At 39.2% G+C, this 12,307-nt stretch overlaps 1 protein-coding gene across 1 annotated transcript in view; it reads left to right on the plus strand.

The window, feature by feature from the left end:
- The window catches only part of LOC126456778 (zinc finger protein OZF-like), a 181,276-nt gene extending 172,065 nt beyond the window's left edge, over positions 1-9,211 (plus strand). Inside the window, exon 8 of the mRNA XM_050092549.1 lies at positions 5,992-9,211. Within this exon, the coding sequence (XP_049948506.1) occupies positions 5,992-7,118 (1,127 nt within the window). The 3' untranslated portion in view covers positions 7,119-9,211. The remainder of the gene's footprint in view (positions 1-5,991) is intronic.
- Positions 9,212-12,307: the final 3,096 nt, after the last annotated feature.

Consider the following 12,307-nt stretch of genomic DNA (forward strand, 5'->3'; position numbering starts at 1 on the left):
CCCTGTCTGTCTTCACTTGTTGGGAAATTTTCTGTGTGAAATAATCCATAGTCTGTCAACAAGCCCAGCTGATCCCATTTAGTACTGTCTGACAGAAAATAAGCATTCAGGTCTCCACTAACAAGTTTCTAATTGGTTTTGCGTGGTGTGTTGCTGACTGTTTTGATAGATTATTGAAACTGAATGTGTTTCTCTCTGAGGACATGTACCTGTTCATTGACTGTGCTAGCAGCTTAAGTATTTACGTATCCATTATTATTGGATATACTCTCAACAGCTGTTCAATGTAATCATCACTGAAATCTTATTGCCTGAAAGGCCACTTTTCATTTGTAATGACGCTCACGAGGAAAAAAAAGAGGGTCATTCACTTAAAAGAGTGCACTGTTAACTTTGGACAGGTGTGTAAGATGTAGAACTGGTAGCAGTCAGTCATGTGTCCCTCCGCTGCTGACCTAAGTCATGGAAGTGAAGTGATGTGCATTTTCCAGTCAATTCTATGTAATCAACACATTAAGATGGTCAACATAATGATGTTACAAAAGGCAGGAAGGAATGTCCCACATGGATGTGTCAGTGACAATCAGTTTTCTAACTCATCAACAATTACCACTACCATTGAATGAATGTCCATCTAAACCAGTTTCCAAGTGAATGTTGCAAAGGGAAGTGCCTGCAATGGAAATTTGTAGTTTAGTATCTGGGGACAACCATTAGCTCAAAAAGTGATATTTTTAGTGGATTGTAATGAGTGATGAACAATAAGGAGCAAGCAGTTTGTGATGTGATGTAGAGTGATTATGTTTCTCCTATCACAGGGGAGGACAGACTGTGAAAGAACTGCACCAATTTAGTGTGGCACAACCCTTCGATCTTATTAACTTCACTGATGAAACTGGTCAAGCTACATTGGTGCAAGACTGCTTTGCGTCCCTGATCCTGATTTTCATGTGAATTTTCATTCTTCCTGTAATTATTGATACTGGAGAACTGTTATTAAATAGTGTGTACAACAGTGTAAAACTAATAATATTAGGAAAAGGATAGATTGCTGTTTCTGAGCTGTGGAGATGGGAGGTATCCTTCCAAAACATTCTCCGCTCCCGAAATTATTCCAGTAGCCTACTGTCCCCACACCCTCCACCCAACAATTTCTGTTCCCTCTATGCTATCACCACCTCCCAATTTGTGTCCCATCATCCTCATTGTGTACTGCCCTCTACCAATGCACCCACCTGTCCTTCCCCTTACCTGTTTCTCTCCTTTTCCACTCCCCCTCAACCACCACCATTCTGCCCCACAACCTCCCAACACTGCATCTGGCAGGATTCACAAGCCTCCATCTAGTCCCTGCATGTTCCACGAGATAATGCATTTCTCTCCCCACACTTATACCCTGTTATCCCTCTCCCTTCCATATCCCACACCAAATTACAGATCAGTGTGACAGTTGCATTATGGTCTGAGCTGCTGGAGATGGCAGTCGTGTGCTTGAGGTGTGCTTGCTTGTGTGACTGTGTTTTTTTTATTTCCTGGAGAAGGCTTTGGTTGAAAGCTAAATATGTAACAGTCTCTGCATTCTGCCTATCTGCAACTCAACTTGTCACCTTTACAGTGAATAGCAATCTATCCATTTCCTAATTTTGTTAATATCCCAACCTGGAGTTTCCGTTGTTTGACACTGTATAAGTAGCTTTTCATTTCTCTTCACATTTATTTGTATTAAGTTTGTTTTTGATGATCTGATTTTTACAATAAATGAGTATCTGAATCTCAGTACTTAATATCTGGAGCAAATTGTTTATAAATCAAAGAATGTAGTACTGTAGGGACCAACCAAGTGAGGCAGTGGAGCTGTTAAGACACTCCTGTCATTTTTAGAAGGACAGAGTGTGCTCTATCTGGACATCCAAATTTAGGTTTCCTATGGTTTTCCTAAATCTTTCCATGCAAATTATATCCTCATAGAAGTACGCTAATACACACATCAAAAAAAAGTTTAGCATTACCTCGGTTCCAAGAGTTCCGGAACCTGTACAGAAAATTGGAATAGAGATCAGCATAAACATAATTTCTGCCCTTTTTATTACTCATGAAAACCACACATTGCATGTTGTACCACCATACAGCAAGACCTTTAGAGGTGGTGATCCAGATTGCTGTACCCAGCGGTACCTCTAATACCCAGTAGTGTGTCCTCTTGCATTGATGCATGCCTGCATTCGTCGTGGCATACTATTCACAAGTTTATCAAGGCACTGTTGGTCTGCCTCCAAACATGTCTCCGGTGGTTGTGTGGTTGAAGGCATATGCGACACTCATCGGTGAAGAGAATGTGATGCCGATCCTAAGAAGTCCATTCGGCATGTTTTTGGGCCCATCTGTAATGCGCTGCATGGTGTCGTGGTTGCAAAGATGGACCTTGCCATGGATGTCGGGAGTGAAGTTGTGCATCATGCAGCCCATTGCACATAGTTTGAGTCGTAACACAATGTCCTGTGGCTGCACGAAAAGCATTATTCAACATGGTGTCATTTCTGTCAAGGTTCCTCCAGGCCATAATCCGTAGGCAGTGGTCATTCACCGCAGTAGTAGCCCTTGGGTGGCCTAAGCAAGGCATGTCATTGACAGTTTCTGTCTCTCTGTACCATCACCTTGTCTGAACAAAATTGCTTTGGTTCACTCTGAGACACCTGGACACTTCCCTTGTTGAGAGCCCTTCCTGGCACATAGTAACAATGCAGACATGATTGAACTGCGGTATTGACTGTCTAGACGAGGTTGAACTACAGACAACCAAGTCGGGTACTGCCTTCCTGGTGGAATGACTGCAAATGATTGGCTGTCGGAACCCTTCTGTCTAATAGGCACTGCTCATGCATGGTTGTTTACACCTTTGGGCAAGTTTAGTGACATCTGTGAACAGTCAAAGGGACTGTGTCTGTGATACAATATCCACATTCAATGTCTATCTTCAGTAGTTCTGGAACTGGAGAGATGCAAAACTTTTTTTGATGTGTGTGTTCACATTTGTAAGCTATGTATTTTCATTGTATGAGTGTCATTCAATAATTAAAGAGACAAATTGGTCTTGCGAAAAATCTTTTAGTAGGGCAAGTTTGGTACTTTTATGGCTTTAAGTTGGCATCACTGAGGTGAGCCCTGATCAGCTACTTGCACTCGAGAGGACGACAGTTCAATCCCACTTGTGGGCATCCTGATTTAGGTTTTCTGTGATTTCCCTAAATCGCTCCAGGCAAATGCCGGGATGGTGCCTTTGAAAAGGCACGTCCAACTTCCTTCCCTAATCCGATGAGACCGATGACCTCGCTGTCTGGTCTCCTCCCCAACAACAACCCAACCTGATCGGCTGATGTATCTACATTGTTTTGTTTATAACCTCAAAAATACTTTTCAAGATGGTGAGTCCACTTGAAATGGCCACATTAGTTGAACAACAGTTTGTTATTAATTTTTTACATGGTGAAGGTGAGAAACCAGTGAATATATACTGTAGAATGTCTTAAGTTTGTGCTGAAGATTGTATGAATCGTGCAAATTTTTACAAATGGGTAGAGCAGTTCAAAAGTGTTCAATACTCAGTCACTGACGAACACCATTCTGGCTGACCAGTTGCAGTTTCAACTCCCTCACTTGAAAGTCGAATTTATGACATTATTCATACTGACCGCTGCGTGATTGTGGAAATGATAGTTGATAACGTTCAAGTTAATACTGGTACAGTTCATAACATTATCTGTAACAAGCTGAAGAACCACAAAACATGTGCAAGATGGGTCCCAAAGGATTTGATGTGGCTACAAAAGGAAACAAGGTTGAGAGTGTGCACAGAGCTAAAGGAACATTATGAAAGAGAAAGTGAGCACTTCCTCAACAAAATTTTAACTTGTGATGAAACTTGGGTTCAAAAAGACAAAGCATGGAGTGGAAGTACACCAACTGACATGTTAAGAAAAAATTTGAAACCCAATCATCAGCAGGGAAAGTCATGTTGATGGTGTTTTGGGATGCTAAAGGTCCAGTTTTTTGTGATTATTTCAAAGAGCAGCATACAATGAACAGCTAATACTACTTGGATTTGTTTTTAAACTAGGTGAAGCCAGCCATGAGTGAGAGGCATTGTGGATCTCAGAGGAGAGGTGTGATTCTCCAACAAGACAATGTACGTCCTCATATTGCTCAATTAACCCATGAAACTATCAACAAATTTGGCTGGGAAGTATTGCGTCATCCCCTGTACTGTCATGATTTAGCACCTAGTGATTTCCTTTTGTTTGGTGCCGGCCGCGGTGGTCTCGCGGTTCTAGGCGCGCAGTCCGGAACCGTGCGACTGCTACGGTCGCAGGTTCGAATCCTGCCTCGGGCATGGATGTGTGTGATGTCCTTAGGTTAGTTAGGTTTCAGTAGTTCTAAGTTCTAGGGGGCTGATAACCACAGCAGTTGAGTCCCATAGTGCTCAGAGCCATTTTTTTTTTTTTTGTTTGGTGCACTGAAGGAGGCTTTACGTGGGAAGAGGTTCCAGGACAATGAGGACATGAAAAAGTATGTGAGAAATTTGTTCGAACATCAAGATAAAGAGTTCTTTGCAGCCAGAATAAAAAAGCTTATAGCCTGTTGGAACAAGTGCATAAATGTTCAAGAGGATTATGTTGAACAGTAAAAAAAGTATTGTTTTGTAAAAATAAACGCTTTTTCCTCCAGACCAATTTGTCTCTTATTAATTTAATTAATTTAATTATTTAATTTTATTTAATTTAATTATTGAATGACCCTCGTATTAAGATGACAAATCTCATTTAATTGCAAGATGATCCCTCTTTGAATAAATAAATAAAAAGAAATAAATCTTTTCTTCGTCTTCTTCTTCATCTTCTTCGTCTCCTCATGCCATTACAACCCTGCATGTGTCTTAGCTTGTTCACCAAGTTGCCTCCATTCTTCCCGCTCCAGGGCAGTTCTCCGCCATCCTCTAACTCTGAGAGACTTTATATCTTCTCCGACATTGCCTGTCCACCACTTTTGTAGCCTTCCTTTCTGTATTCCTGTCTGTTCACTTTCATTCAAAAACCGTTTTACTTGTTCATCCAGTATCCATCCTAAAGCAATGTCCACTTCAGGCTATTCTCATACTTTTAATTGTTCTTACAATGTCAGCTTCATTTACGAATCAATCCAGCTCAGTGTTCATACTGTATATCCAGAAATAATTGTTATGCTGAACTGCCCCGTAGTTCTTGTGCAGAACCCTGAATTCAAATATCCCTAGCTGCTGCTCATCACTACTTGTTAGTGTCTGTGTTTCACATCCACAGGTTAGAACTGACCTGATAATGACCTTGTAAATTCAGTTTCAGCTGTCTATTTATATTTAATAACCGAGAGACCAACAATTTCTTAAAAGTGTGGAAGCATCTTAGGATGTGCTGTTTTATTTCAGTTGACATGAAATTTGTCCTATTAATATTAGATCTCAGATAGTCAAATCTCTGCACATGCCCAAAGTTGAAACCAGCCCCTGACAGTTAATCCAAATTATTATTTTCTTTCTGCTCTGTCCATCTTCATCACCAGATCATGGTGTTTGCTGAGCATCTTCTTAATTCGGCCCACTTCTGGTTTCCAAGCCTTGTTGAGATTATAACCACAGTCTTCATTGATAAGATTATCCCTGGTACAAATTTCAATGGCTTCTCTAACAACACTGGCCCAGTATTTGGAAGTCTGTGCTAAAATTCTAGTATGGCTGTATTCTATCACATGATAATAAAAGAAAAATAATACTGGTATAAGAACAGATCACATAATCCCACCTTGCTTTGTTCATTGCCTCTTTCATTGCTTCTACATGTTTTTGCATAATCATATAAAAGTGTTACGTAAGACTGCACAATTCTTGTCTCCATTTATGTATAAAGCAATGTCTTAATAGGACAGTGGACTTGGGTTGTAATAATAATCTTTGTCTTACAGGTAATGCAGAACCACAACATTCCACCCTGAAGCAACCAAATGCTCCAAACTCAGTTATGTATAATGCAAGTGTACACCCATCCTTGAGACCAGCAGAAACAAACAATGAAGCCAACCTTGCTCGAGGACCAGAATATTATGAGTCTATGCAGGTAGATCCTCACTTGAAGCCAAGTCAGATAAATAGTGACTCCAACTCTGAACAAGAGCCACAATGCTTGGGTCCTTTTGTAGAATTGTCAAGCATCAAGTGTCCTAAATGCTTTGTGGTACTGACAGAGTATTATCAACTTATCAGTCATTCTTGTATTGATGAACACATTTGGAGTGAGGCAAGTAAAACAAAACTTAAATGCTGCTTTTGTGAGAAGGAGTATAGTACTGTGTCTGCTTTGAAAAGACATATTAAAACATATGTTCGAAAGACATACGTGAAGTGTAGCATTTGTGGACTGCGCCTTACCAATGAATTTTCTTTCAAAACACATGCACTAACACATACAAATCAGTGGCCATATCGCTGTGATATCTGTGGTCAAGGGTCCGTATCAGAATATCACTTGGGACTCCATAAAACGATTCACACAAATGAAAAGCCTTGGATGTGTGATGTCTGTGGAGCTATGTTTCCAAATCAAGCAAGATTAAATGGTCACAAAATATTTCACTCGGAAAAGAGATATGAATGTGACTTGTGTTTCGCAAAGTTTAGAGGAAATTATCAAGTTAAAGAACATAAGAAGAAGGTGCACTCTGCCAGGAAAAAGAATTTTAAGTGTGAACACTGCAGCTCAGCTTTTACGTCTAAATATTTTATGAAGTTGCACAAAGAAATGAAACATGGTGATAATTCAGGTGGAGAAAGCTTCTTTTGTTCTGTATGTAACAGAGAATTTAAACATAGATTTGCTTTCAATAGACACATGTATAAGCATAAACTTCGGAATGAAAATGTAATATACACATGTGACATGTGTAAGAGGAATTTTGCAACAAAATCCTCTCTGACTAGGCACATTTTAGAACACAGTGGAAAACAGTTCAGTTGTACTCATTGTGGAATGTTATTTACACAACAAAGTAGTGTAAAAAGGCATATGCTTAAACTGCATTCCAGTGATGGATGATACTTTGATACTTTTGATTATGTGGAAAAGACAAAGAAAAAGCATACAAGTCTACAGGATTTTGTGGCCATTGTCACTGTTAAAATCTTATGAGTAGTTGGATGCACTATACTCCTCTTCAAAATTCTTAAATACTCAACTTTTTCATCCCTCTTGTGGATGTCCCCAGATGGCAGAACATGTCAAAAGGCAGTGTCATGTTCACTTATAAAAGGCTGTTTTCTTGCACTTCTTCAAAGAATTCGTGTTATTGGATACAAAAATCTTAAGGCTGCTAATGATGAGCAGTCATCATTGGGCAAATACTGATACAGATAAGGAAAGGAGGAGGGGGCAGAGATGTTAAAAAAAATTAAATTGTTTTCATCCAACCAAACTAGCTTGCTGGTAATATTTACTTCCTTGATGACAGGTAGCCATGAAGCCAGAATTCCTTTATACCTGTTGTTGTAAATGCTCTATAAAAATGCCTGATGGACATTTGAGCTCACGATACACAGGCTCTGTAAACAGTTTATGAACAAGCAAGGTCATAAGAAAATTGAAAAATGTGTTATGACTAGACTTATTAGTAAGCACTCTTATCAAGTTCCTAATGCCCTGAATATCTGTCACTCCCAAAATATTTGGGTTACCAAAGGTAGACAAAGAAGGGTGTCCACTGAGATCTATTGTGAACAGGATTAACTCTCCAACGTGCTTTCTAGCAGGTCAGTTATCAGAGAAATAAATCATCTTGTCAGAAAAAAGTGAACACTTTTGTGAGGGATTATGAACATTTGTTATTAATATTGCGAAGGATTCCAACCATGTGTTATAAACAGTACGCATAGTTAGGGTATCCACAACTGTCATCCTGCTGAGCTTCGATGTGAAAGCCCTTTCTTCTGACATTCCAGTAGCAGATACTGTGAAGTTCACTGGAGGCAAAATTGCTATGGATATATGTGAGCTGGTCAAAATCTGCAAGTGATTCAGCTTATTTTAAACATAAATGAAAGTTTTGTTAACACTGTCACGATGTTGCTCACTTTTGTTGTCATTAGCAGCTGGCATTTCCATACAACATTCTGAGGATTAGCCATAAACAAGATGAATGAAGAAGCTTCCTCACATTCTGTAAAGTTACAAGTTGTTAATAGAGTAATCAACCGGTTAGGGACAATCCTCTATAAGAATGGCATAAGGGTTAGTTTTTCAGTCAGTACAAAATAAAAGATTTTCTCATATTTAGAATGTATAACAGTAATTGCTCCAACATCACAGGAGTGGAGGAAATGATATGTGATCGCGTTACAGAATATATAGGCGAAACTGGGTAGATATTTAAGTAACATGTTAAAGAGCATGAATGCCCCGCACATTTACAACAAAGGTTAAAGTCTGCAGTACAGGAGCACCAAGACAAGTGTGGCACCAAGACGAGTGTGACAGTTATAGGTTTTAATAACATAAGAGTTATAGCTAAAGAAAGTAATACATGTAAAAGGAAACTCTGAGTGGCAGTTGAAACCTAGAAGAATGAGTGAATTATTGATAGAAATGATGGCTACAGGCTTGTGGCCGTTGTGGGTATCTGCTACCAAGGAAGTAAATATGTAGGCTATGCTGTGCGAGGAATATAAACAACAGTCAGGACAAATACTCAGTAACATTTTTATAAAAATCGCCAGCTCCTATTAGTATTCACCTGGGCACCAATGGCAGGAGAAGATTTTTCGCCAATTACTCCACTTTTCCGAAAAAGTGTGGGAAAACAGCCTTTTTTATAAGTGAACATACCATTGTTTTCCAAGTGTTGAACATTCAGGGTACACCAGAACCATCCTGTAAAAGATCCCTGAAGAGGGATTGAAACATAAAGTATTTTAGCGAAGAAGAATGTGATGCGGTGTAACAGCACAAAACTTTTTACTGTAAATGGGAAGCAGCCATGAACAGAAATCATCATGCATACACAAATTTCTGTGTAACAATTTTATAAGAAATTATTGTCCATTATAACGTAAGTGTTCTTTTCTTCTTTCAAATGATGTCATTGGAATTTTGAACCAACACAAGAAACTATATTGTGATGTTCTTTGTTGTATATATGTGCCATAAAATGTAATATAATTTCGATCATAAAGATAGTTTAAACAATGAAAATGGATGGCTTTTTTCAAATATTATCTCTTCTTCCTTATTTTGCTGGTCTCATCCCATTTCTTGACAGGATTGACATGTTAATCGTGATTTGACATTTTTGGAGATGAGAGTAGTCAGATTCCCTTCCTGTTGCCACATGGTCCTCCTCCCCTCCCATGATGGAATTTTTGTACCCCATCTATCAGTGTTTAGTGTTATTCCATATGAAAGTGTGTAAACATTTTTGAACTGTTTGTGAGTCTTGTAACTGAGGTAACATATGTACTAGCCTGGTATTCACCTAATCGGGTTGGGAAACCACCTAAAAACCACATCTAGGCTGTCCAACATACTGTCCCTCCTCATTAATCCACTGGGTGAATTTGATCTGAGGTGTTAAGATATTATCTAGCTATATAAAATTGAAAATTGGCCTATTATTCAAACTTGAATGAAGGTACCAGACAGACATTGTTGGTACAGCTGACCGTCATATTGTCACCAACAGAAATTCAGACTTAACTTTCAGTTCGAAGACTATAAGGTAACCATGCAATTTGAGTTCATAATGATCAGCCTTGCACATTATACTGATCTGATTTTTCAAGTGATTCAATGACACCACTGCAGTCTGTGCCATTGTATCAGAACCACTGAAACCTGGTCATTAATTGAGCAAGCTTGCAAGTACCAGAGGTCCATGTGGGGAATTGATTTTATTTGATTAGGGAGTCAAAACAGCATCAAATTTAGCTCCCTGTTGCTCACAACAACACAAGGTTACTGTTTGTGCAGTATCTTTTCCTTCCATTCTTGTAATGTCAGTCAGTATCCTTGAAGAATTATAGGAGTCCCTTTACTAGATCTTTGTTAGACACAATCTCATCAGGAATTACACACCCAAATATTTTTTTAAGCGGCAGCAGGAGAACACACACACACAAAAAGATTTAACTTATGCAAGCTTTCGGAGCCAGTGGCTCCTTCTTCCAGCAGAAGAGTTGAAGGGGAATGAAGAGGGTGAAGGAAAAGGACTGGAGAGGGTAATGGAAAGAGGTACCTTAACTAAGCGTCTCCCTGGAGACTGACCAGATGGGATGAGAGGGAAGATTGATTGTTAGGGACTGCACCGGACGAGATTTGAAAACCTGAGAGCTTAAAAGTGGAGGACGAGGTAAAATGCAAGACATAGGTTACTGCTATAGTATCGCGCACAAGTTAATAAGAGCGAAAAGCTAAGTGCATTGTATGTAACAGAGGTGGGAGGGGGGATGGCAAGAAATAGACAGGTTAGAAAATGAAAGATGTAGAAAACTAAAATAGAGTGAAGAAAGGAATAGTTACTATGAAGAAATGCTGAGATGGAAGAAATTAACATAAATTAAGGCCAGGTGGGTGGCGAGAACCAAATACGTATGAATCCAATCACATTATATCGTCCAAAACTGATTATTTTCATTGTTACATTAGCCCATGTGGCCATCAATTCTTCTTATGTAACCCTCTTGTCATTATTTGTTGTTGTTTGTCTTATTCGAACTGTTGTCTGTTTCCTGCCTTATGTGCTAGTAGTTTGATCATTTATTTTCTGTACCACCCAGATTAATGAACACTTTGCCCCTACATCTTTTGTAGTACTGATTTCCATGCACATATATGGGCCCATTGTTATTTGCAAATTTCCATACAACAATTCCACTTTTATTTACGAATTTCCAGAATGAGACTTTCACTCTGCAGCTAAGTGTGCTCTGATATGAAAGTTCCTGGCAGATTAAAACTGTGTGCCGGACTGAGACTTGAACTCCGGACCTTTACCTGGGTGGCTCAGATGGTAGAGCACTTGCCTGCTAAAGGCAAAGGTCCAGCACACAGTTTTAATCTGCCAGACACTTTCATTTACAAATTTTCCTGTAACAATTTGCGTAAAGTTCACTACACTGCACGGCCTTCTCCCAATTGTTTGTTGCCTATTTATTTGCAAATTTGACAGCTATTTTCTTTCTCGCCCTTCCCTTATCTTGTTTATATGCAATACTTTCACTTTTTTGTGTGTTTGTTTTTTGTCAAACCACTGTGATCGACTTTTACTGCCACCTCCTCCTTAATTTATTTGCCTAGCAAGGCAGTTTACATAAATCCTATGATTTTCTCCTTCTGGTTGCCCAGTTTTTAAAATTTTATCTCCTTTCATGACTTTCGCTATAGATTTTATCTTTTTCAATCATTCTTTCATATTGTAAGACCACTCTTCTGGTGAGAAATTCACACCCACTCATTGCCTCTTGTTAACTATTGTATGTTTTCATGATTTTCATACAAAATATTCTGATTTTTCCGAATTTTTTCCTTGCTTTTCTTCCATTTTTCTATCTTTTTCCACCCTCTGCCTCTCGTTTTTGCACCTCCCACAATTTCTAACACTCCAAACTGTACTCTGTTGCCATGATGACTTCCAACAGATTATACATACGTTCTTTTCGAAAACATGCTTTTGCACTATCATAGTTAAAGTCCCACATTCTGTTTCTTGAAAGTGCTAGTCGCTTGGAGTTACTTCCAAAGGCCTAACACTGAAAGTCCCTGTTTCTGGATGTAATACTACTCAACACCAGGGTCCTTTACAGTTTCAAATACTGCAATCTCTTGCACTTACCCAACTAATCTGTGACCTATATGCCTCATCTGCCACTTTCCACTCCACCAGACTTCTCTCCTTCTACAAAATTCTGCCGTTATCTGCCCTTCATGTTTTCTTTGATGGTATCATTCACCAAACCAACTTCAGACTGCAACAACATGCCAGATTTCACCTCAAAAATCTGTCCCACCTGCTCCTAAACTGCCTGAACAGTGGTGTTTCCCTTCCTGTCCCTCCGCAGCTCCCCAAGCAGCCACACCATCGGCCACCACACCTCTTCCACAAACTGAACTTGACCAAATTTCTTAACATCCCACAGCCTTCACCACTGTCTGTCAGACCAATAACAACTCATAATCAAAAGAACATAAAAAGTAAAGTTGGATATTTTCCAAACAGCCCTCGTATATGATTGTATCCT

The sequence above is a fragment of the Schistocerca serialis genome, chromosome 2, assembly GCF_023864345.2.
Source record: "Schistocerca serialis cubense isolate TAMUIC-IGC-003099 chromosome 2, iqSchSeri2.2, whole genome shotgun sequence".
Lineage (NCBI taxonomy): Eukaryota > Metazoa > Arthropoda > Insecta > Orthoptera > Acrididae > Schistocerca > Schistocerca serialis.